Source organism: Schistocerca piceifrons, chromosome 1 (genome assembly GCF_021461385.2).
Source record: "Schistocerca piceifrons isolate TAMUIC-IGC-003096 chromosome 1, iqSchPice1.1, whole genome shotgun sequence".
Lineage (NCBI taxonomy): Eukaryota > Metazoa > Arthropoda > Insecta > Orthoptera > Acrididae > Schistocerca > Schistocerca piceifrons.
In genome coordinates this window covers 576728381-576756138 of record NC_060138.1, presented here as the reverse complement: position 1 = coordinate 576756138, position 27758 = coordinate 576728381, and the positions used below count along the sequence as shown (strand labels likewise).

General features: G+C 43.6%; 1 protein-coding gene across 1 annotated transcript; it reads left to right on the top strand.

Moving 5' to 3' along the window:
* Positions 1-14: 14 nt before the first annotated feature.
* Positions 15-27262, top strand: LOC124802170 (eukaryotic translation initiation factor 3 subunit G-1). Its single transcript, XM_047263129.1, has 2 exons — positions 15-166; positions 26091-27262. Exon 2 carries the CDS (start codon positions 26112-26114, stop codon positions 26943-26945), a length of 834 nt encoding a protein of 277 aa, XP_047119085.1. The 5' UTR covers positions 15-166; positions 26091-26111; the 3' UTR covers positions 26946-27262.
* Positions 27263-27758: the final 496 nt, after the last annotated feature.

The following is a 27758-nucleotide window of genomic DNA, read 5'->3' as shown; positions in this document are numbered from 1 at the left end:
ACGTCTCTGCTCGTTCTGTAATCTTTGACTACGGTGTATAGGGAATTTCAGACGTGCGAGCATTTCAGCGAAGGTGAATGTGATTGGCTTGAATCCATATTGTATATTAAATCGTGTCTCATCATCAGTTTTGCATCCGTGAGTGCTATACAACGTTTGCCAGAAGGTAATATTTATGTTACATGAATGTTTTTTTTGACGTTGACATAATTCGTTATAGTTATTGGGGCATATCTGTTGACGTGCAAGCACCAGACCATTGTGTGGATTTCTGCAGTGAGACTATTATACTTTCGTCTGTGAAAAAGGTTTTTGTCCCTTTTTTATTGAACCTCAGTTATACTCGGAAACTAACAAGTAGACAGCTGTCGTACTTTAAAAAAACGTGGCGTTTAGGAAGATTAGTTTGATCCAGCGTAACCAGTGAAATGACTTATCAGTTTACCTCGATTTGAATTCTACAAAGCATATGGACAAGCACTTATAACACCGCGTATATCCATGTCGTCTACCCAAAAAATTGAAGTCTGCCGTATTGCTGCTTGTAATTTTCAGTCATTTTACTGTGCGTGTAAGTCTTGCAATTGGATCATTCCGTGTAAAGTGATGTGGGATCTCAGCTCGACCAACTTCTGATATGTTGGAATTTTATAGTACTTAACTAAAGAACCTGCATGAATTAAAAGTTTATAATCCATCATCTTCTTTGCGTAGATACTAAACCCATTTCTCCAATGCCCACCCTCTTCAGAATTAGAAAATACTTAGAACTAAGATCCCGGAATTTGCCTTTCTTACAAATACTTGTTCTGAAGTAGCCGTAGGTCTACCGATCAGGAAACAGGCACACTAACTAAATTTTGTTTCAACAAATTTGCCCATTAGTTAGTGGAAAGCACCCGCCAACATGATTATTTGGCAGTGCGTTGAGTACTCGCGTGTGAGAAAATTCTGCATTATGAAGTTTCCCACCACTATACTCACTACTTTATCAGCCTCTGAAGCTACTACATTTACTGTATTTTATAATTGAAGAAATGTCTCAGAACTGTGACCACAGTAATTATAATGAAGAATGAAACCATCTGGATCATTTCATATGTTTCATTCAGTCAGTTGGTTTAGATTTGTAGTATAGATTATCTTTGATCTGTTCGCATAGTTATACAAAAATGTCATGATTATGAAGTTGAAGTATCCTAGCTCACTTACTTCAGCAACAAAAGCTTGCAAATCTTCATGATTTTTTTTTCCCCCCTCAAACAATTCCAGCTTCCAAGAAAATGGCCCTTGTGAACACAGTTCTAGTGTGATCACAATGTTACAGATGCAACTGAAACTTAGAGGTATTTTCTTTAGGTACATTGTGTCTAAATTGAAAATGGTCTTCCATATTGGATCACTTCACCCATGATGAACTAATTACTGCTTGCATCAGTGGAAATATGTGTACATGTTCATTTTATTGTCTTATATGCCACTTTTATTGCCCTGCAAGTTAACTATGATTGTAAACAATGTGGTTAGTAACACTCTTGCTTTTAAGTCCTTTTGTGGCCCTTACTGGCTGTCTACTATGTGCCTGCATTATGACAGCGGATTATAATGAACTATACATCACCTTTGAAATTTTCAAATTTGTTATCTAATTGTTTTTTTGTGGTAAGCACATACAAAGTGATAGCCTAGATACAATGAATAATAGGTCTTTAAATTATTTCTAATTTGGGACGAGCAGGGTTCAGCCACAGATTCAGGTTAGTCCCCAGCACCCTCCAGCCAAATGTTAGGATTATTCCTTTGAATTTGGGGCATCCTTTTATCACAGAGTTTTTTCCATGATGAAACAATAAGATTGGTAACATTGTCACTTCCTCCTTTTTGTGTTCACATAGGGAAAAGGACTTGTTAGACACAAGTGCAAATGAAGAAAGTCTATGGGTAGGCCAGTTTACAAAGGATTTTGATTGAGACAAATTTAATGTCTGTGTGTAAAGTTTTTTCCCCAAGTCAGTTGCTTCGAACAAATGCAAATCTACTTCGTGGCCACAGCTTACCACATCAATGTATCTGAAACAGGGATTGCCATCTACCACAGTACTTGAACAATCAGAGTAAACAGTGCCTGAGCATTGTATTCCTCCTCCCCCCCCCCCCCCCCCCAGAAATATCAGTTGACACATTCGATAATACTTTGAATGGTATTGGCATATGCCTTCAGTTCCTGATGTAGAAGGAACTTCACCTCGTCTGCCCTGTCACCTAGTACAGGGTGGTTTAACAATTTCCTCTGCTGGCTTTGACTCTACGACAATGAGTGAGTAATAAATTTAATGCAAAAACTGAACTGTTGTGTAATGACACACTGTTCAATGCTGTTTACAATAAATTGGTTCTCCAGTGTGTATACCTGGTAGCCTCACTGCCATTGTGTGGCATTTTTTCCGGAAATATGGAAGCGTCCAATCCCGCCCGTCTGCTTTGACCCATGAAGTCACAAATATGGTGGAAACGACCATAAACCACGATTGTAATATGGCGCATATAAAGTCGTTATGTACACATTATGAGGACGAAAATACATCGAAAAACACACACACACACTTTCCACAAAACGCCTAATGACACTACTACGGGACAAGTGCGGGAAATGGGGTGTTTTTGGGTCGGGGACAAACTAAATATAAACAAATTTAAACACCCACTCCCATTCAAAACCACACAAGATGACGAAAAAAACCGACATCACCAAAACTCCCCACATACCACTAAACACAATATCATCTGGAATCCGACACTTCCCTTGACCTATATAGCTCAACAGCAGCTCCCGATCCCATAAATTAGGATCAAACACTTCCCTTGGCCTATATAGCTCAAAAACATCTCTCGATACCAATACCAACATGCACAGCTACACATTGGGATCGAACACTTCCCTTGACCTGCGCACTGTTAATTTTATCCGTCATATCCATTCCTGAACAAAAATAACAACCGATAAATTTTACTAAAATTACCACACGATGTGCAGCAAACAACACTAAATTAACCTTCACACAAAATCGTTAAAACTCACTGAAACGAATTCCACTACAAACACAGCCGACACTCGAACAGTTCTGGATAATGAGCTAAAGCAAACTGAGTCCATTACACCACACAAATGAAAACCCTGAACATACCACCAGAGAGCACAACAAACCACAACACGACGACATCTACAAACATGCCACACTCACAAACCAAACTCCGCGCCGTCATGACGTCACACACGACAACACCCTTACGTCATGGGTCAAAGCCAACGCGTGGGATCAGACGCTTCTGTTGACCCTTTTTTCCTGCTCTGTGTGACCAGAACTCGTGCTGAAATTTCTGCCATGTTTTCCTCCAGATGGAATTCTGCTGGGAAAATGGCAGATATGATCATAGCCTTAGTGTTTTGTTTGCTTTGTAACCATATCAGGAGGAAGAAAAGTTTTTAAATAATGTTTGAACAAGAAGTCCATGTAAAGAGGTGGATTTCTTGTCCAGAACCTAATAAATGCAACCACTGATTTTGGCTTCATTTTGTAAGCCTGTGTCTCACATGATGGCAGTCTTAGCTGAAATAAATTGTCGTAGATGTGCAAGTCCTAAGGCGAATTTGCCTCTAAACCTGTAGTTTCTTCCAGGAAACCCACATAAGAAATGTGGGGCACAGAAACGATATGTCCACCAATCCGTTGAAGTAAAACACATTTGAATATCCCCAGCAGTGAAATCACCACAAATGGACAGTTGTACCTCAAAGAGCTGAAATGTGCAGAAAACTAGTCTGAAACAACCTGATAATGACTTTCCTACATTTTTATAAGTCTAATAAATTCAGAAACTTTGGACTAGGGCAACTGCGTATGAGAACTGTCTAGCTTATCAAGTTTACTCTGTTCTAGCCTCCTTCACTGGACTTTGCCTTCACAAAAAGAAAAGATACTTAGATAAATGTCACTGATAAAATGACTTAAGTATTACAGTGGAACATTTGTGGTTTCAAATTCATCTTGAGGTATAATATCCTTGGCACGAGTGTGTGACTTTGCCTAAAAGAAAATTGAGATGTTGATACCATATGCTACATACTTATATAGCCTTAACAGAAACTATAGTCTCAGTAGGAAGCAGATTAAAGGTGCCATATTCTTAAATCTTAAAAGACCAGATTTTCCTCCAGTGGTATTGGTGGGTAGCAAAGTCTCAGCAGAAGAAAGCTGTAGAAAATTCCTGGAAGATCTGTAGAGGATAGATGCTTGGAGCAGAACTATCACTTGTATTATACTTAAATAAGCAGATTGACATAACATTCCAGTGACATTGTTAAGTACACAATTTGTGATCAGTGGAAGCATTAGCAACAGTAGAATATCTGTTGTCTTATGTGGAGAAACAAGAAAAACTAGTTGTAGGGTAAGCAGATGCCACACAAATACATTGCAGGAATCCTAAGGAAATGTAAGTCTTCCGCGAAAGAAGTGACTTTCAAAACCTCATGTGACTGATTGTTCAGTATTTCTCATAAGTCTCGGTTCTTCACCAGTCAGTGTTAACAGAAGTGATATGGATGTTCTTAAGAACAACAGTATGTCTTCATCGGTTGGGTGTGAATCGGACGTTCGACAAAGCTACAGTTCGCGTTGAAATTGTCCTCCGCAGATGGGATGAAATATTGGGTTGTAAAGTGAAATCCATTCGACCATGGCATAATAGCCTGGAATGTTTTATTAATTGTAGTACATCACTTCCCTCCACATACATCTTGGGAAGTGAGTCAGTTGTCATTGCTATGCCCCATTTGTGAATGGAACAAGATAAGAGGCTATGATAGTGGAACAAAAGTATTGACCCTCTGCCAAAAAACGCACACACACACACTCTTTCTTTTTAGCATCTAATCTAGTGTCTGCAGTGACTGAATTAGACTCTTCAAAAGTCTATGAAGTGGCCTCCTTTTTCAGTCTTTCGTGCAGTCCATGTTGTCATACTGTTTTCATCTTCCCACCATTGATTGCATGTCCTATTATACCGTGACGTCGGCATGTTGTATTGTAAAGCGCCACATATACCGTTTGTATATGTATACGTGTATGTCGTCATTGTCGTCTCTTCTTTCCCTCGTCGATATCAGAGCATGAGAAATGTTTGTGTTTACCTATTTGTTGTTGACAACACACAACTACATGGCCATGATACCACCTGATTCCAGTATAACTAGCTTAATGTAGTATAAAGATAATGGGTTTTGATGCAGAATTATTTAAGTGTGATTTTATTCTTCACTTAATCTTTGAGACTCTAAGAACCAGCTACTCTTAATCAGGCCCAAAACTCGACTTGTAATGAGAGCACTTACGACCAGTCTGTCACAATATTAATAATACGTAAGACTCTACACTAGTATAAGAAAATATCACTGTTCATGAAATAACAAAATATACAAATAAACTTCTTTATATCTTGCCTTTTATTCAGTCAAATGCTTTCAAATGTTCATTTCGCACCCACAAATCATTCGCACCTCGATGTAGAGTGTAAATGTGTGCATGAAAAATAGTACACTGTTTCTGCTGATAACTACATATGAGCTTTTGGGTTGCTAGGCTACCTCGATCAACAGGATTTATATTGGATTTTGAAATCCTCCACAATGGCCCATCAACAGTGGTATAACCATCAAATATTCTACCCTTTCGCGATAATTAAGAATTTGTGTAAATTCTCGCAAGTTTAAAGCAAACCATCAGCGGCGCGAAAGCAGTCTTGATACCGTGACACACTGACGACGCTTACTAGCCTGTCACGAAATTGACCTGCATACATCTACAATTAATTCCAAGATCATAATTCACCCCATGCGATTATGTGCAATTGAACTTCGTCAAATCAATTATTTCTCGAATTGTAATCACTGATCCCGACACTGACCATACTTAAACACACAATTAACACTTTTTTTCCTAAGAGTAAAAGAATGGCGTCCCATCATCTACATAGTTACTAAAATATTATTCCAAATGACCTCAAACATTTATCGTCATTATATTTTAACGCTAATCAGAAAAAATAGTATTTATTATCAGAAAATAAAACATAACAGATTGCAAATCGCATGCAACTAAATGACAGCTTTGCATAGTGTCAGGACACGTAAAACTATATAAAGAAATGCCCGAAATCTCAATTTCTCCCTACCAACTGACATATACAAATAAGATATTCAAGACTTCATGGATCAGTCCTGACCTGTAATGTTACACCATGACAAACTTTTTTCTCCCTTAACATACTGAAAATTTTTTGTCCCATCATCTTTTATTCTCATCTGCAGAGTTAATAGGCATGTTTGCTTGAACTAATGTGGTGAGTTGTGGATTTTTATTTATCTTGGTGTTGTTCACCAGCATTTTTCTTGTTATCCCTATTTAATTTTATGTTAAAGTTGTAATCACTTGAGCAGATATGCTGTTCTTCCTGTCACGATAACTCACCAGTTCCTTTTATATAACTTCAATCTATTTTATTTTGCTTTTCAAGTTTCCTAACCTGTTAGCTGATTAAGTGATCTAACGTTCTGCAGTCCAACCCTTAAAAAGTCAGATTTATCTTTTAATTTGACTGTATCCTCCAGAGCAGTCCTTGCCAAGAGATCTGTTTAATAATTCAATCACTTCTGAAACATTTCACTTGGGTAGTTTCCATCAACATCACAACCACCATTTAATGATGTGTAAGCAATTCCTGTGGATGTTCCTTTAGCTCTTGGTTTGAGACACTCCATACTAGCACTAGATTTTTCCAACTTTGCTTCTGGTAACCTGGCCAACCAACTGCCCTTTCCAAGGTGTCACTGATACTCATTAGATCACATCACTTGCCCCCACTCCCCTCTTTTTAAACTCTAGCCTGGACCATTCCACAGCTTTCTCAACTGTTCAAAATTTTCCTTGTGTGATCCTCCTCATTCTTCTGTCTCAAGGCAATACATAAGCAAAGGTGAAACACATTGGCGATAAACATTTCCATAAAGTGGGACAGTGATGGTGGAGTTTGCTATGATTGGATTATTTTTGAGAAGTCTTAAGTACAGACTTAAGGGAAGACATGGAGATGTGCTTGGGGCGAAGTAGCATGCTTATGGGCCTAGTCAGTTTTGTGGACAGACTGAAGGAGAACTAGGGACATACTAACATGTTTTTGGCCCAGGATTCACCACTGGATGCCCATATGGTGTGCAGTGATAGTGTAGAGATATGCAGAGAAACAGCACAAAACTCCTTTTTATGAGTTACCTTGTGCAGATTGTCTTTAATCAAGTGTGTTGTACAGTAGGTACCAACTGAGAGAGATAGTGTAATTGTTGCAATATTGGCCTCATTCAGTGGAATAGAGTTTGTTCTGTCTGGGTTCATAATTAGTGTTTTATGGTTTTCTTAATCATTTCAGGCAAATGCCTGGATGGTTTCTTGTGGAAGCCATGGTTTACCATATGTTATACCCTTGTAAAACCATCCTTACATATTCTGTATTTGTGTTTATCTGAGCTATTTATTTTCATTGTGTTATGATCACAAATCCTTTGTCATTGTAAGGTGATTACTTCATGAATAAATAAGTAAAAACAATTATTGCACTACATGACAAATTTTAATAGTCAGTACAACTGTCTCCAGATAATATTACTGTCATGGCAGTAAGTTAACAAATGACACATTCAAATAAAATAAATAAATAAATAAATAAAATTAAAAAAATATTAAATTTCAATGACATAAGGAGGATAGATTGTGATGTTGAGTTGCAGAGGCACAATGTGTCATCTTTATGGTGAGTAGCAATCGATCCATTTCCTTATATTGTTCATGTTCCAACCCGGAGTTTCCATTGTTTTAATTTAAATTTCACGTTTGATGTCCTCACATGTGGGAACACATTACTTTTTAATTATTGCCATGGCAGTAATATGGTCTGAAAGTAATTTCCTTTGATAAGTGAAACTTAATTTATTTTTTTGTGTGAAGACTGGTTTGATGCAGCTCTCTGCATAGTATATCATATGCAAACCTTGGCGGATCTCCATAACTACTGCAACTTTTATAAACGCAAATGTGTTCAACATAGTAAAGTGTTCTTTCCATTACTAAATGGACAATTCCTTAATTGCTCAGAATGTTCCTTTAAACTTTTAGTCAACAACAATCAGTACTTGTGTTCTTTGGAATTTAAATTATTAAATTCTTCTTGAAGTCTGATGTATTTTGCCTGTTGTACCTTGCATACCAGATGGAATAGTTTGGTCATGATATGTTCTTCCAAAGCTGTCAATAATTCTACAGGAATGTCATCTATCCCAAGTGCCTATCTCCATTACAGCAGCACCTGGCATTCAGATCATTTGTTTGATCAGTATACCACAAGCTTCTAAATGGAAATGTGTTAAATTGAACTTGCTCTTCATGCTTCTGTAGTTTAATCTTTAACTTCTTGTTTGTGTAGTGCATATTTATACTTTTTTAGCATGGATAGGGGCTGTGAATGTTGTGCTTGGGTTTGAGCTGCACTGGAATACCTTCTCTCACAGCTCCAACTAGTGCTGGCTTCTGTCATGTAGCTTGAGGTTGTTACCAATGTTCATCACTGTGGTCTGGACACCCCCCCCCCCCCCTCCCCCGGGCTCGCCACTCTTTGGTGAGTTCGTGCTTGGCTGCTAAGGGGCTGCAGCCTTTGTAGCACAGTTTTCCTTTCCGTGCTGCATGTCTATCCTCCTGCTGTTCTTTTTCCCTATTCTTTGGGGAATTATTGCCAGTGTGTTCTGAAGTTCTAGTAGCGGACATCAGCACAGCCCTTCCTTTTTTTCTCCTATCCTTCCTCCACTTCAGTGTTGGGGCTTCCTCTTTGTTTCTTCTTCCTCCCTCCTTAAGGGGGTCACACCCTGCAGGTCTGGGGGTTAGAATAGGCCCGAGGTATTCCTGCCTGTCATAAGAGGTAACTAAAAGGAGTCTCACACATTTTGGCGTTTATGTGATGGTCCCCTGTTGAGTTTGATCTCTGTTTTTCCAAATTTTCCCGAAGAGCAAGCCAGTTGGGGTAGGGAGCCTTACATGGTGCACCATGTCCATCATGCGCCGAGACCTGTCACATCCTTTGTTGACATGGATCTGCACTTTTGCTCATTCTCCAGCTGTTGGGTGAGGTCACCCTCCTGTGCACATTTTCCTCCATCCACTGTGCAGGATCGTTTTCTGCGCTGACGATGGTAATGAACCTGTTTGCTTGGTTGCACCTGACATCCAGTATGGTAGCCCGTCCATTGTGGTGGGGCCGCTGTGTACCCTGTTGGTTGTAGCCCCCTCTGACCACACAGGGATGGCTCTGCTGATGCCTGCGCTGTTAACTCCCCGCATATGGCAAGGAGTAGATGCTTGTCACCTTGGGCCATCGGGACTCCTGGCAATTGCCATACTGCCAGGTGGCCTAGCTGCGGTTGAGTGGTGACGGTGGGAAGGGCCCCTGGTCAGAGTGGGCGGGATCAGGGTGGATGATGTGCAATGAAGCATACCACATCATCACTTGCTGGTGATCACACACCAGCAGTCTTAAGTGTTAGTCTCACTACAACACAATGAAGTATGACCCTAAATCATTCTCCTCCCTGGCCACACCCTGGGAGGAACACCAGGCTAAGAATGGCGGTGAACCTTATTTGCCCCGATATCTCATATGTACGAGACCTGATGGGGACTCATTTGTTTCAATGAAGCCTCAGAGATGTATTGAGCATTTAGAGGACAAATTTGGGGAGGTGGAGAGCTTGTCCAAGATACAGTCAGGGTCAGTATTGATAAAAATGGCATCCTCTGCCCAGTCACGGACATATTACTCGCTTGTGATACACTGGGGGATGTTTCAGTTACTGTCACACCTCATAAGAGCTTAAATATGGTCCAGGGTATTATATTCCACAGGGACCGTCTCTTGCAGTCTCACGATGAGATGAGCTGTGTGCTAGCTTAGACCGCCAAGGTGTTCATTTAGTCCGGTGCATCCATATGACTCCAAGGAATAATCAGGTTGCCGCCGGTGCCTTCATCTTGGCCTTAGAGGGTGACACATCGTCCGAATAGGTCAAGGTGATGGTCCACTGCTGTGATGTCAAGCCATATATCCTTCCCCCGATGCGGTGCTTTAAGTGATGGAAGTTCGGCCATGTGTCGTCCCGCTGTAATTCCAGCGTCACATGTCAAGATTGTGGACATTCTTCACACCCCAATACTCAAAGTGCCCCGCCTCTCGTCTGTGTGAACTATGGAGAGCACCATTTGCCTTGCTCGCCAGACTGCAGGATTTTACAGCAAGAAAGAAAAATCATGGAATATAAGACCCTGGACCAACTGACCTACACTGAGGCTAAGAGGGAATTTGAGTGCCTCCATCCTGTGGCTATGACCTCCTCTTATTGGCTTCTCCTTTTTATTCTCGTGGTTGGCTAGCCACAGTAATCTGCTTTCTTGTTTTACACTCTTCTGTTTTTTGCATGTTTTCTTGTTCTCTTTTGTTCCTTCTATTGATTGTTACCTTTCCTTTGTTCTTGTGGTTTTTCCTTTCTTTCCGTTTTGTGTTGTACATCTTGTTTGTTTTATTCTCCCCCTTGTAGCATTGTTTTATTCGGAACAAGGGACCAATGACGAAGCAGTTTGGTCCCTTGCCCACTCTTAAACCAAACAAAACTAAACCCGAAGGGGGGCCCATGTACCTTATGCGTAACAGGTGACTGGGTAACGTGTAATTCCCAGCCCTGGGTTGACAGGTAGGGTTCGCACCTACCCCCAGGTACAGGCTAGGTCCAGGCATGGGTGATTGCCTGAGCTATCTCCTTCACAAATTCTCAGTTGTTCCCTCTGTCCGAAGATCAGGAAATGTGAACTAGAGGGGGGGGGGGGGGGGGGGGGGGGGGGGAGAGAGGGTTGGAAGGAGCACCACATAATCAGAGATGCTAGCAATCAGGTGATTTTTACACCATGAGCCACTCTACATGTCAGTCCATGTCTACTGAATGTAAGCAGTGTGAGGTTAGACTCACTGTTGCAGCTGCGCCACAGGTCCTAGCAGTATGGAAGGTGGTCAGTTCTTTGCTGTGGTTAACCCGTTTATTGTTAACAAAGATGTTGATGCAGTTGTTGGGCCTGTGAAATCTTGCTCTCATTTACTTAACGAGACTTTACTTTTGATGACCAATGTGTGATTTTTGAGCCCAACGACTGTTACAGCTTATCTCCTCCACAGCTATCCTATTTGTGTCGAGGCCCATCAAAACATTGAATTCTTCACCCGGTGTTATTTATACTAGGCAGCTCGATGGTTCTGACTGAGGGCAAAATCCAAACTCTCCTCTCCAAGCAGGGTATCACTGCAGTCCATTGGGTAAAGAAAAAGGTTGATGCAACCTTAGTGCCTACATTTGATAGAGTAGTGCGTCCATCAAAGATCAAAGCAGGCTGTGAAATGATCATGGTCTGACTGTACATTCTAAACGTGAAGTGCTGTTACCATTGTCAACATTACAGCCACTTCGAATGTCCTGTCGTAACAGGGCAAATGTTCTACTTGTCATAGGGATGCTCACGAGGGTGATCGCCTGCCTCCTCCTCCCTGCTGTATCAATTGTAATAGTGACCATGCCTCATCATCCCGAGTGTGTCCCATGTATCTCCATGAGTGGGCTGTCCAGGAGATCTGGGTGAAGGAAAAAGTGCCTTATCCTGTTGCTCTCAAGTTGTTGGCCAGCCAAAAGGCCTGTGTCATACTATTCTTGCTATGCCTTGCTCCATAAAGGACATGGCCACACAGACTTGCAACCTCTAATTCAGCACTGACATTGTCAAGTCTCAGTGTCATGGTAGCATTCCTGTCTCCTTCCCTCTAGCTGTGAAACGGGCCACCAGATCATCTCCTCCAGTGGCGAAATGACCTGCTACACAATTGGCAGGCCAAAAAGGACAGAAGGAATACTCCCGTGAAGACTTTGTCCCTCCTGCCAACAAACATCTGGGACTTAATCTGCCAACTGCAAAGTCTCAAAGAAATCAAACACAAAAATCTTCTCCTTTGCTGACTTAGAGATCCTCATCCGCAGTGTTGCCGCATGATGCCTTTGTTGGACCAACCTCCGTTTTGCTGGTGCGCACACCAACTGGTCTTCTGCACTAGAAATGTAGGAACGGTCCAGAGAGACTGGTGCCGCCACTGGCCGTTCTTCTACGGCCGCCTCTTCAGTTGGTAAAGGATCATTGAATGCTGCTTCTTATGATCCTAAAGCTTTCCAGTCCCTGGCTGCACCCTGTTGGAGGGCCAGGCTCGCCAGCTTGGGGTGAAACTCTGCCTGCTACCTTGTCTGTACGGGGACGGATGGGGACACATTCACCACCACGAATCCTATTTTAATTTTATTTTAAAAATATGGAAGACAAATTTGGTGGACTCTCTCCATAAGATGCAGTCACGTTCACTCTTGATGAAAACTTAATGTGCTGCCCAAGCTGCAGCCCTTCAATCTTCTGTTCATTTTGGTGACATCCCTGTGTCCATGACACCTCCCCAGTCTTTAAATGCGGATCAGGGAATCATTTTTCATAGGGATATCATATTTCAAACTGATTAGAAACTTCAGGCCAATCTGGAACACTGGGGGTGTTAATTTTGTTCAGCGTATGCTGAAAGGGTGTAAAGATAGTCATAATGATACTGTTGCTGTAATTTTGCCGTTAGAGAGCATTACCACCCCAGAGAAGGTCAAGGTTTTGTGTTATTAGTGTCATGTGAAACTGTATGTCCCACTGCCCATCAGGTGCTTTTGATGCTGGGGTTTGGGCATGTCTTCCTGATGTATGGCAGAATGTTGCACCCATTTCATGAGGGAGCTCCTTTGTTCCACTACCTTTATACGTCAGTTATCACAACCATGACACTATATGCTCACTCCATGCCCCAGGTCATAAGAAAGAAAAAGTGATGGAGTATAAGTCCCTCGATCGTTTATCTTATGCTAAGGCTTGTCAGAAATATGACACTTCAACCTGTGTTGATGACTTTTACTCTTTGCCTGTGTTACATCCTTTCCACCTCCTTCCTCTTCCTTACCCCAGTCATGTCCCCTGTCCGCTCCCCCTCCCCTGCGGTTCCCACACTCTCCCTCTGGATGTTGCTCCCATCCTCGGCCAAAGAGATGTCACCTGCCAGTAATGGGGCACCCTCTTGGGACCCTGCCCTTTTTCCCTATGTGGCATCTCTCAAACCTGATGCCTGCTAAAAAATCACAGGACACAGTCCGTGTGTCCCTAGGTCGCCTGCTCTCTTTTGGTCCCGAATCTTGTAGAAACCTACTGTGCAATGCCCTCCTCAACCTATGAAGGAGGAGGAGGAGGAGAAGAAGAAGAAGAAGAAGTCCCAGAAAAAAACCTCCCAGTGCCCCCTGGAGATTCCATCTTTCCCCTCACATCCTGAGTCGTCTTTCTTTTATTTTTTTTTAATGTCACCCCACCCTCATTGGTGATGGCGACCCAGCGGCCTGATTGGCTGGAGCCCGTTCATAACCTGTTTGTATACCCACTCTGTGCTTATTCCGTGTAACTGTAATCAAATACTACCGTCACCTCCCAGAGTTGCAATCCCTTATTGCCTGTTACTCAGCAACTTGTCATTCTCCAGGAATTGAATCTTGGGACCTTTTACTTCATTACCAGTGCAGCTTTTGGGAGGGATCGTTTCTGATTGTCTGCTCCAGTTGGAAATCACAGTTCAGCAGGCCTTTTCTCATCACTGCCATCTTGTCGTAGTTTTCCTCTATGTTCACAAGGCCTGTGACACAGCTTGGTGCCACCACATCCTCCTTATGCTCCATGAGTAAGGTCTTTTGGGGAGCCCCACCCAATTTCTACTCACCAATTCCTGCCTCATCAGCCATCCAGAGTCCTTTTTGGCCCTGTTCTCAGTTCTTCATGGACCCCCGAGAATGATGTTCCATAGTGCTCTGTATTAAGTATCCTTTTTCTCAGCACTGTTAATGGACTTGTGGCCTCTGGACTACTGCCAGACTGTTGGTTAACCTGCTCTGTATGTGGATGATTACTGTATTTAGGATAGCTCCTCTATTGCTCTGTTTTCTCCCCTTAAGTTGAGGGTGGTGCATTTTGTCGCCATACTATGCTCCATTCTTACCTGGAGTTCTACCTTGATGCCCAACACGTGACCTTGGTCCCCAAGAGCCATCTTGGGTCTTCTTTTTGACAACAAGCTTACTTGGTTGCCCCATATCCATCATCTGAAGGTTGGCTGTTTTCATAAACTCGGTGTCCTTCACTTCCTTGTCCGCACCTCTTGAGGTGCAGATCCTACTCTGCCTTTAGCAGGGATTAGTTCTGTTTCACCTAGACTATGGTAGTTAAGTTTATGGATCAGGAGCCGCATCCACACCGCTTTCTTGGACCCAATTAACCCTTGTGGTATCCGTTTAGCCATTGGTGCCTTTCACACTATCCCTGTCAATAGTCTTGTGGTTGACAGTGGGATCCCTCCCCTTTTGATTCAGCGGTCAAAGCACCTGGTTTCCTGTGCCATCACTATCTGCTCTTCTGTTCACCCCATCAATTCTATTCTATTCCATTCTTTTCACGGCTTTGGGCATTCACCTGCCTGCTGTCTTTCCCCATGTTCTCTCCTGACCAACCCCCCTTGGTAAGTTCCCCAGACCTGGATTGGGATGGCACTCTTCCAGGTTCCAAAAGCTTCCACTGCTGCAGTCATTTTCTGTTGTTTATTCTGTATGCTCTTATGGCAGTTTGACAATGCAATTCTGTTTTACACCGATGGTTCTAAATCCACTAACCATATGGGATATGCCTTAAAGTGATCTGTTGGCTCAGATCATCATCCCCTGCCTGCCACATGTGGGTGGGGGGTTATTGTGGAATTAATGGCCATCATCGGGCCCTCTGATTCCCTAACTAACCCCAGTTTTGTTATGTACGGACTCGGTGAATGGCCTTCAGGCTATCGGTCGGAGTTTTTCCTGCCACCCCTTAGTCTCTGCCATCCAAAACCTTCTCCAGCATCTTGGTGATGCTGCTTGTTTGGTTGATTCCATTTGGGTTCCTGACCATGTAGGTATCCCAGGTAATGAACATTGCATATCACCTTGCGGGGGCGGGGGGGGGGGGGGGTTGACCACCCACCCCGTGTTCTCCATGTCCACTCTGGGGTTGGATTTGTGGCTTTACATCAAATCCCTGTTTGCTTCATGCAATCAAGGAGACTCCCACCACATGGCGTTCTTCCCTCTGCATTTCCCAGTGGTAATCCACCATCCTCTGCCATCTTCATATTGCCCATACCTGGTTGACCCATGTTTTTTTACTCCCCAATAAGCCGGCCCTCCTTTGTAGATGTGGGGCTCCCCTCACAGTGATCTATATTTTCTGGACTGCCTTGTGTTTTGCCCTTAGCACTAAATGTCTGCTCCCACCTTCCTTGTCTCATGTGTTGGCAGATGACCCTCGCATGTTTACGTCTATCCTCAGTTTTCTTCCTGAAAGTTATTTGTGCTCTAAGGTTTAACACCTTGAATTTTCCTCTGGAATTAAAGGCCTTGAACTTGCTTCCACAGCTATCAGATTCTCCCCACCTTTTCCCTTCATTTCATGTGGTCTGTTGATTTTTCTCCCTTTTCTTATATCTTTTTCCCCTGGTGTTGTCCACATTGTATCATGATAATGGTATGATATGGGTGTCGGGACAGGTCCACGGGAATGCTGGTAACGCACTGCGCATAGTGCTTCTGGGACACCCCTGTTCTGCCCATTTCCACCCACCCCTCTCTTGCTCTTTACTCTTTCTGCTGCCCTGAAGTTCATTTTCACTCTTTGTTTGCTCATTATCCCTTCCTCTATACTGGACTATGCTGTTTGTGTTGTTCCTTCCTTGATTTCTGCCATCGTAGGTCATGGGACCGGTGACCTCACTGTTAGTGCCCCCCCCCCCTCTCCCCCAGAAAAAAAAGCCAGATTGACAAATTTGCAGTTGTGGTGTGTGGGATAATGAGGAGAGTGCTCCTGCTGTCATATGTCCATCCTTCGATTGACACCACTGAAGTTGCAAGTGGGGGTAGTTTGGGACCAGTGGAATGCATGCTCCAGGGCCTCTGGCTTGGAGCTGTCCTTGAGGTAAATGATTTGTAACAGTTCGTTGTACCACTGTGGTGCTCAAATTGCTGCTGCAGATGCAGTACAGCATGCTAGAACCATACACTAAACATCCTCTTGGTAATGCCCCTTTGCTGTCCCGATCCTGGTCGTTGTGCGATCATACAGTCTCATGACCACCACTGCAATCATTCATGTACAGTTGCTACATTCCTGCCAAGTCTTTTTGCAATATGGCAGAAGGAACTTCCGGCTTCTTGTAGCTCTAGTAAATTACTAATCCAGTCAGTGAGACATTGATGAAGGCATTCTTTAATAATTTCAACTTACCCTGTCTGGTCTCAAAAGTAACTAATGCCCAGAACTGTTACAGCATGTATTTATAACAAACTTGATATGCAGTCTCATAGCAGCACAAATAGTGCCGCTCTTAAGAGATTGGTGCAAAATTTTAACAGACATCACCATCCAGATGTAGAAACACCTACCAACTGTTGTTTGTGTTGCACATCTCCTTGGTGTTGCAATTATTTTTTCTCCCCGTCAGTGTATGTACAAACTGACCAAATAAATAGTGTTGATGGCAGTTAATGGATGGAATGTATCCCCCACACTACACAAGGTTTATCAGGACATTGATACAAAAGCATCAGTGTGAAGTGTATCAGATTAAAAGAACACAGTACCTAAGGGATCTACATCCATTCTCTGTAAACCACGGCGAAGTGCTTGGTAGAGGGCAAGTCCCATAGTGCCATCCCCCAGGGGGCTCACAGTACTTTTGAGAGTTCGTGCATGGTGCACACGGGGCCCCAAGCTATTGCAGCTCATTCATTCCCTCACTGCTCCTCACTGCTTTCCTTCTTCCTGAGCCCTCCCTCCCTATCCCTGCTCCTTCCCCGTTGCCACCTCCTTCCCCTCTCTCGGTGTTCTGCTTTGTCGACCTGGCTATTCTCTGATTTCCTGTATTGGTTGCAATTTTGTTCCTTTTTCCGGTTCTTTCACCCTTTTGCCGTTTCAGTCTCCACTTGAGGTTTGGCCTCCACTTCAGAATATCCTGTTTTTAGTGTGAGCCATATGGGGAAGAACTTCCTCCCTAGCATTTATGGTGTGGATTCCTCTCCCTTCCCCACTATAGCCCCCCTTCCACCCTGCTAGGTCACCAGCATGTGTAACCAGTCCGTGTGGTGGGGCTGTTATGTACCCATGTCTCTGAACCCCCTGACAACACGGGGATCACACTACTGATACTTGAGCTATTCCTGCTCCATGTATGCCAAGAAGTGGTTGCTTGTCTTCTTGGAACATCAGAACTCCTGACAACAGCTGCCGTGCCAGACGGCCGTTGCTGTGGCTGGGCGGTGCCCATGGGGAGAGCCCCTGGTCAGTGGGTGGTATCAGGGCGGATGCCTGGCGCATGAAGCATATCAAGCTACAAAAATCTGGCCTTTCTCACATGGCCACCTTTTCAATGGTGAAGGATCCTTAAATGCTGTCTCGTAGGACCCGGCAGCCTTCCCTTCCCTGGCTACCCCATGGGAGGAGGGCCAGGCTTGCTGTCTTGCGCTAAAACCTTTTCCCTGTTACCTCGTCTGTACTAGGACGGATGTGGACACATTCACTGCCACAAAGCCATTGTTTTTCGTGGGAACTATCAACTAGTCCGCAGCTCTTCGTGCCTGTGATTGTCTTGGCAATGTCCCAGTGTCTATCCCTCCTCATCAATCTCTGAATATGATCCAGTGAGTCATTTTTCATAGGGACCTCACCCTGCAAACTGATGAGGAACTCCGGGCTAATCTGGAGCAGCCTGATGTTCATTTTGTTTGACATGTGCAGAAGGGTCGCAAAGACAACCGCACAGGTACTGGCGCCTTCATCCTGGCTTTCAAGCGGGATACCCTCTCATAGAAGGTCATGGTTATGTGCTACAGATGTGACGTGAAGCTGTACATCACTCGCCAGCCGCGGTGGTCTAGCGGTTCTAGGCGCTCAGTCCGGAACCGCACGGCTGCTACGGTCGCAGTTTCGAATCCTGCCTCGGGCATGGATGTGTGTGATGTCCTTAGGTTAGTTAGGTTTAAGTATTCTAAGTTCTAGGGGACTGATGACCACAGATGTTAAGTCCCATAGTGCTCAGAGCCATTTTTTTTGTACATCACTCCACCTATGCGGTGCTTTCGTTTTGGGCCTATGTTTTCCTGCTGTATAGCAGACCCTTTTTTTTGTGACTGTGGTCACCCCGTCCATGAGGGAACCCCTTGTGTTCCGCCGCCTGTGTGTGTTAATTGTGCTGACTACCACTCCCCTCACTCACCGGATTGCCCAGCGTACAAGAGGGAAAAGAAGATACAAGAATATAAGTCCCTGGATTGTCCATCTTACACTGAGGCTCACCAAAAGTGTGAGACACTCCATCAGGTGTCACTATCTTCAACTTTTGTCTCTATTACTTCCTTTCCTCCTCCTCCTCCTCCCCCCCCCCCCCCCTCGTCCTTACCCCAACCCCGCCCCACTCTCCCCACCATCTCCCATGCCATCCCACGACCTTCTGTCAGGGAGTTGCCCCCCACCCCAGCCAAAGAAGTGCCCCCCTTCTCTCGGCATCTGCCGGTGACCGGGCCCCCTCCCAGGAACCCTCTCCCCAGCGTCTCTCAGGCCAGAAGACTGTTACCACCAGTCGGCCACAAGGCGCACCTCCTGTGGGCCCCAAGGTCGCCTGCTCTCCTTCGGTTCCCGATCTTGCAGACGCCTGTATTCCCCCTGTGTCCTTCTCAGAAAGAGAAGAAGAAGATACATAAATCCCAAGAGAAGGCATCTCTGGTGCCCCTGGAGGTGCCAACTCCCCTCTCTCAATCAGAGTCTGACATCTTATTTGTGGATGTCACCCATTCTTGTTGGTGACTACTACTGACCAAGTGACCTGACCTCCTCGGCTCCTTCAAGCCTGCCTTGGACTCACACCACACGATCATCCAGTGGAACTGCAGCGGCTACTATTGTCACCTACAGGAAATGTAACATCTTGTCTCCTCTTATTCTGCATTCTGTCTTGTTCTCCAAGAAACGCATTTCTGTGACGACCACTCACCCCTTTTATGTGGTTATCGGGCGTTCTGTCGGAACCGTGCTGGCTCTGGGATAGCATCTGGTGGGATCTGCAATTTGGTTCGCTCCAATGTCCTTAGTGACTGGAGACCCCCTACGTATTATCTTGGAAGTGATAGCGGTTAGAGTGCAAACGACTCCAGCACTCGCCATTTGCACTGTCTACCTTACATCAGCAACTCCCGCCCAGTTTCTCCTCCTTGGGGATTTCAATGCCCATCATCCACTGTGGGGGAGTATTACATCAACGGCTGGGGGTGTTCTAATTGACCAACTTATCACGGACGGGTTACATCAGGAGATGTCACAATGATGGTTCCCCTAAACCGTTCAGTGCCGCTCATGGCACTTTCTCTGCTATCGATCTCGCAATCTCTTCCCCTGCCCTCGTGGCTTTGCTACGTTGGTCATCCCATGATGACCTTTGTGACAGTGACCAGTTCCCAGTGACACCATTGTTCCCCTGCTGCCACCAGGCAGTCCCCCACGTTGGGCATTCCACAGGGCCAGTTGGCCTTTATACATGTCTGCTTTGACACCTTGCTCTCAAATTCAATTGATGATGTAGTTGTGCAAGGCATCTCTGCCAATCTTCTTCATGCTGTTTGCACTGCTGTCCTCCTATCCACGGGGCCCCCTAATCATCAGCCAGTACTTTGGTGGACCAAGGACATCGCAGTCGCTGTCCAGGACTGCCGGTGGGCGCTGCAGCAGTTTGACAGCTCTCCCAGACCAACCTCCTCACTTTTAAGCATCTTCATGATAAGGCTCGTTACATTATTAAGTGGAATAAAAAGGAATGCTGGGAGTGCTATGTTTCCTCCCTGGAGACATATGCCTCTTTATCGCAGGTTTGGTCAATGGTTCGTAGCGTTCCTGGCTGCCAGCAACAGTCAACTGTCTAGTGTCTGAACATACAATGAGCTCTGTGCACTGATCCATTGGTTCTTGCAGAACACCTTGCGACACACTTTGTGATGGCATCATCGTCCGCTTCCTGTGCTCCTGCCTTTCTCCGGCAGAAATACAGATTTGAACAGACCCCCCTCCATTTCATCCTGCACCACTTTCAGCCCTACGATGTCCTTTCACAGAGTGGGAATTGGTGCAGGCTCTTAGCTCTTCGCGAGACACAGCCACAGGGCCAGACTCCATTGACAATCAGATGATTCAACACTTGGACATTCCCCAGAGGCAACAGCTCCTCGGGGTCTTCAATCACATCTGGCTCACGGGTGCTTTACTGTCACAATGGCGAGACAGTTTAGTTATCCCTGCCCTTAAGCCCGGGAAAATCGCAACGTCTCTCGACAGTTACTGCCCCATTAGCCTTACATATGTGCTTTGTAAACTGCTTGAAAGGATGGTCAACTCCAGATTTTGTTGGGTACTCGAATCTCTGATCTTTTCGTCACCATACCAGTGTGGCTTCCTGGCAGGGCAATCTCCAACTGACCATTTACTCCGATTATAATGAGCCATCCAACAGGCTTTTACTCACCACCGGTGCCTTGCTGCAGTGTTATTTGACCTACATAAGGTGTATGACATGGCTTGGCGCCATCACATTTTAGTTACTCTCCATGGCTGGGGCCCCAGTGGTCCCCTTCAGATTTTTATCCACGAGTTTTTATCTTACTGACTCTCCTGGGTTAGAGTTGGCACTTCACTCAGCACCCCTCAGATTTAGGAGAATGGTATCCCACAGGGTTCTATGCTAAGTGTCACGCTCTTCCTCATTGCCATAAATGGGTTTGTGACCTCTGTTGAACCTCTGGTTACCCTGGTGTTTATGTTGACAGATTTTTGTGTCTTGTGCTGCTCCCACTCGATGGCGTCTGCTGAGTGCCAGCTCCAAGGCGCCATCCCACGAGCCTCTATGTGGGCCACCCATGGCTTCCAGTTTTCCTCCTCCAAAACACGAGTTACGCATTTTTGTCGTCAACCCACAGTACACCCTGATTCAGAATTTTATTCAGGCAACCAGCTCCTTTATGTTGAACACAGCCCCATTTCTTGGGCCTTATTTTTGAGAACAAGCTGACGTGGCTGCCCCACATTCATCACCTAAAGACTACATGTATGCGGAAGCTCAATGCAATCTGCCTCCTGGCCCACACATCTTAGGATGGAAACCGTTCCATTCTTCTCCATCTTTACCGTTCTCTGGTTTTGTCCAGACTCGATTATGGTAGTCAGGTTTATGGCTCATCAGTTCCTTCCACTTTGTTGAAACTCCTCGACCCTGTCCATCATTGTGGGGTGCGTCTGGCTTTGGTGCCTTTCGCACTAGTCCTGTTGATAGTCTCCTCACAGAAGCACAGGGATTCCCCCTCTACACATCCGACGGAGCCAACTCCTTGTTTCTTACGCTGTCGCCTTTTGCCAATTCCCTACCATTCTGTATACCCTGTGCTCTTTGCCTGTTAGGGATGTTTCCCTTCTAACACCCGCCCATGGATGGGATTGCCAGTTGGCATGCGCCTCACTACCCTCTGCCGGGATCTCCATCTGCACTCACTGGACTGCGCCTCGTGTGTTTCCTCCTGTAGCCCTCCTCGGATGGTGCCTAGACCACGGATTAGGACCGCTCTCTTCCAGGGTCCTAAGGTCTCTGTTGCTCCTGTGGTTTACCGGCATCTTGTATGTGCCATCCTTTCAGAGTTCCAGGGTGCCACCATCCTTTACACTAATGGTTCTAAGACTACTGATAAGGTGGGACACGCTTTCACATCTCCTACCAGCTTCGAGCACCATTTGTTGCCAGGATCATGTAGTGTATTTACAGCAGAGCTTCTAGCCATTTACTGGGCCATCCTGTTTGTTTCTCAGGCCTCTCTCCATAGTGTTTTAATTTGTTCCGACTCCATGAGCAGCCTTCAGGCTATCAATCGATGCTACTCTCGTCACCCCTTGGTCTGCCATCCATGACCACCTCTCTGCCCTCGAGTGTGCCATCTGTTCAGTCATCTTTTTCTGGGTCCCGAGTCATGTGGGAATCCCAGGGAATGAATTGGCTGACCATTTGGCTAGAGGAGCAGATACTTACCCTCTTTTCTTTTCACAATTCCAGCCGTGGATATGTGGATCTACATCAAATCTCTCTTTGCCCAACAGTGGAATGCCATCTGGAGTGCCACTGCTCATAGTAATAAACTCCGCACAATCAAGGAGTCTACTGCAGTTTGGGGCACTTCTTTCCCTCTCAATTGTAGTCCACTGTTTTATGCTGTTTACTCATTGGTCATACCCAGCTCCTCCTATGTAATGACCCACCCCCACAATGTGGTTGTGGCACCAGACTGACAATATCTCACAGATTGGTGGCACGTCCTCTTCTTTCGACCATTCATGCTAAGTATAGTCTTCCTGCTTCCTTAAACTTAATATTAGCAGACAATCCACAGATGTTAGACCTGATCCTCGGTTTCCTCCTTGAAAGTTTTTATTTCCAGATATAAGGTTTCGTCTTGGAGCAGGGGCAGGTTGGTCGTGATTGGGACTCCTTTTCCAGTCTTCATGGTCTGTGACCCCATGACTGCCCCCCCCCCCCCCCCCCCTCTTTTTCCAGTTTGTGGATTTGATCTCACTTTTTATGCTTATACTGTGTGTGTTTAATGTTCATTCGTTTATAATTTGACTCCTCTGGCTGAATCCATTCACTTTTATCAGAGTCTTTGTTATGTAACCCCCTTTGGAATCGCTGGACGGATGACCTTGCCATTTGGTCCCATACTCTCTCAGTTAATCAATCAATCCCATTGTACCAGTTATAAGGGTTTATTCCCATTCCGCTCACATATGGAGCATGGAAAGAATAACTGAATGCCTCTGTATGTGCTGTAATAATTCTAATCTTGTCTTCACAATCCCTATGCGAGCAAATACATAGGGATTGTAGTATATTCTTAGTCGTCATTGAAAGCCTGTTCTGGAAACTTTGTTAGTAGAGTTTCTCGAGAGAGTTTACATCTGTGTTCGAGTCTGCAGTTCAGTTTTTTCAGCATCTGTGTGGCACTCTCCCACGGGTCAGATACTCCTGTGACCATTCGTGTTACCCTTTTCTGTATACGTTAAATATCCCACATTAGCCCTATTTGGTAAGGGACACACACACACACACACACACACACAAAAAAGCAATATTCTAAAATTGATCGCATGAGTGATTTGTAAGCTGTCTTGTTTGTAGACTGACTGCATTTCCACAGTATTCTACCAATAAACCAGTCTGCCACCTGCTTTATTCACAACCGAGTCCATGTGATCATTCCATTTCTTATCCGTACAAAAGTTAGACCCATGAATTTGCATGAGTTGGCTGATTCCAGCTATGACTCATTGATTTTATAGTCATAGGATACCATGTTTTTCATTTTATGAAGTCTACAATTTTGAATTTTGCAGTTTTGAACATTTAAAGCAAGATGCCAATGTTTGCACCACTTTTAAATCTTACCAAGATCTATTTGAACTTTTATGCTGCTGCTTTCAGACAGTATGTCATTACAGATAACTGCATCATCTGCAAAAAGCCTGAAGTTACTATTAATATTGTCTGCAAGGTTATTAATGTACAACATGAACAGCAAGGGTACCAACACACTTCTCTGAAGCACGCCAAAAGTTACTTCTACATGTGTTGGCGAGTCTCCATCCAAGATAACTTGCTGCATCCTCCCAAAAAAAAAAGGGGGGGGGGCCCAATCCATTCACAAATTTCACTCGATACCCTTTGTGATCATACATATGACAATAAGTGTAGGTGTGGTACTGAGTGAAATGCTTTTCGGAAATCAAGAAGAAATACTGCAGCTATCTCCCTGCCTTGATCCAAAGCTTTCAGTGTGTCATAAGAGGAGAAAAATGTGAGTTGGGTTTCATGTGATCGATGTTTTCAGAGTCCATGCTGGTTGACATGGAGCAGATCGTTCTTTTCATGGTATCTCATTTTGTTCGAACTCGGAATGTGTTCTAAAATTGTAGGACAAGTCAGTGTGAAGGATATGGTAGTTTTGTGGATTGCTCCTACTATGCTTCTTGTAGATAGGTGTGACCTCCCAACTACTGGACACAGTTTTTATGAGGGCTTTATAATAGATTGTAGCTAGAACAGGGGCTCACTCCATTGCAAATTCAGTATAGAATCTGATAGGGATTGCATTGGCCCTGGAGCTTTGTTCAGTTTTAACAGTTTCACCTGCTTCTCATTTCATTCATCTTTTCAGTGGTAAGAGGATTAAATTGGGGCAATTCTCCTGGGTTTTACTTTGTAAAGGAACATTTAAAAACTGAATTAAATTTCAGCTTTTGCTTTGCTACCCTCCATTTCAGTTTGTCTCTTACTCGCTAGGGACCGGGCAATAACTTTGGTGCCACTAACAGCCTTTACTTACCCAGAATTTCTTAGGGTTTCCTGAAAGACCATTTGACAGTATTCTACTACTGTAGTCATTGAAGGCTTCACACAGTGCTCTCTTGACAGTCAACAGTTTCCAGATGCTCAGAACTTGGTACTGACTTCAAAGCGAGATGCATTTAGTCATTTCCACAACATAACTCTCTAAACCTGCCAGAATATCCAAAGAGATTCAGGTGTTATTAAAGTATACCAGTGGCAAGACAGAATGCTCAATGGCAATGATAATATTACTGTTGGCAGTGCCACAAAAGTGGAGTTACTAAAGTTTCCCAAAGTTTTCACCAAAGAAGATGCAGTAAATAATCCAGAATTTAACTCAAACAGCTGCCAACACAAGTAATTTGGAAGAGATGCCATATTTGTACAAAGAACTTCTCACTTAGTAAAGGCAGGTCTCCTGGTCCAAATTGTATACCAGTTAGATTCCTTTCAGAATATGCATATGAAATAGCTCCTTTTTCAGCTGTTGTACGCAGACACTTACTCGATAAAGGATCATATCTAAAAACTCGAAAGTTGTACAGGTCACACCAATACACAAGAGAAGATATAGAAGTAATCCACTGAATTGCAGATCCATGTCATTGGCGTGGATTTGCAGAAGAAATATGGAATGTATACTGAGTTCAGACATCATGAATTATGTTGAAGAAAATTATCTATTGACACACAACCAACACAGATTCAGAAATATGGTTCTTGTGTAACTCAGTGTCTCTTTGTTCACACAAAATTATCAGTGCTATAGACAGGGGCTCTCAAGTTGATTCCAGCTTTCTACATTTGACACCATTCCTAACAAGCTGCTTACAATCAAATTGCGTGCCTCTGTGGTATCATCTGTTGGGTGACTAGATTAAAGATTTCCTTCCAGAAATGTCACAATTCACAGTAGTTGACAGGAAGTCATTGAGTGAAACAGGAGTGATATCCAGGGTTCCTCAGGGAAGTGTTGTACATCCTCTGCTGTTCTTAATCTATATAAGTGATTTCAGAGACAATCTGGAAAGCATTATTAGAGGCTGTTGTCCAGCCTTGTGGTACATCTGATATTTGTCAGATATCGTATGTCCATTAGTTTATTATACTAGTTTTGTTAGTTGTGACTTTATAAAATGAAATTTAGCTTGCTTGTAAATCTTTATTTAATGAAGAGTGCAGTATTATGAATTAGCTAACTTCAGCCTCCCCCCCTCCCCCCCACCCCTCCATCCCAGATGATAGTAGAGGTATGTTTTATAACCTTTATAAAATTTGCTGCTTTTCTGCCAACATAAAATAAAATACATTTTACGTATTGAACACTTATTCAAATATTGTGTTGTTTTTAGGTGCACATCGAGAGTTAAATAATGCCTGCTCTGGAAGAAGTGAAATCCAGTTGGGCTGATGATGTTGAAGAAGAAGGACCAGCATCATCTGCTGCCCTACCACCTACTTCAGAAGTGATTGAAAATGGTTATAAAATTGTCACAGATTACAAAGTAGATGAAGATAATCGGAAAGTGAAAGTCATTACCACTTACAAAATTGAACGCATTAAAGTTTCAAAGTCAGTTGCCCAGAGGAAAACCTGGAAGAAATTTGGAGAATCCAAAAATGATAAGCCAGGTCCCAATGCTGCTACAACAACTGTTGCTGAAGATGTGATTATGCAGTTTGTATCAAGCAAGGAAGAAGACAAGCCAGAAGAAAATATTTTGGAGAAACTTAAAGACAAAGGGGCTGTTAAATGCCGCAACTGTGCCGGTGACCATTGGACAACAAAGTGTCCACATGGAACAACAAATCTAAATTTAGATAAGTCTATTGATAAAGGTCCAGGCCTGGGAGGAATTGGAGCAGATGATAAGAAACCAGGAAATAAATATGTAGCTCCTGGTTTTCGCGATGGTGGCGCAAAACGACTTGATCTCCGTGGAGGACGTGATGAAGCTGCAATTAGAGTTTCTAACTTATCTGATAGTACTACAGATGTTGATTTGGAAGATTTGGTTAAACAGTTTGGTCCCATACAAAAACTCTATCTGGCAAAAGATAAGAACACAAACTTGTGCAAGGGTTTTGCCTACATACACTTCAAGAGCAGAAGTGATGCTGAAAAGGCCATTAAATCTCTTGATGGGCATGGATATGATCATTTGATATTGAATGCAGAATGGTCAAAGCCACTTAATCCTAATTGACATCTTAGCTATACTTTACTGCTGGTTTTGGTGCGAGGCTTCCTTGCCGTATGTCTGCTTGATTTGTCACCTAATTAATATCAAACAACATTGTATGAAAACTGAAATTTCAAATTCATTTTAAGTACTAACAAAATAGTTAATAAATTTATTTGTATCACAACAGTGGAAGTAGTTTTTACTATTATGTAGTAATAATGAATTGTCCACAGTATGACCATTGTGAAAAGTTTTTGTTGGCCGGTTAAGATATATATGCATAATTTGTAACCATTGTTAATTTCTTGCTTTACTGAAATAAATAATTTACATATAAAGAGTCTGCAATTTCCTATTATATCTCTCTGGGCATTCCTCAGGAGTGAATTTCAGCATTTTTGATGACAAAGGCTACATTATTGCCATGAACAGGGGAAATATCGAGTAAGATGGCAAACTCATGAAGCTATTGAACAAGTCAGGAGTGTTCCTTCAGTAAAATCAGAGTTATGCTTTGCCTCTAATGGCCAGGAAACAAAGTATTGGTACTGATTACTTTTACACCCTTGAATATACTTAATTTCATATTGTCTTTGTGTTAGCAGTTGACTATCAGTCAAGCAAAGTTTCTGTACCTCTGATTTATTTCCACATTTTGCAGCCTTTCAGTTCTTTGCTGTGGTGAAGGCTTCACAACATTCCCAATTATATTGCAGACTGTCATGTCTGTTGTTTAAGTTAGTAATTGCTTAGATCATTTGTAACGGGAGACAATTTGCAATTTGAACTGCATGAAACACATTGCTTAGCTGTTGTTAAAATATTTTCAAAACA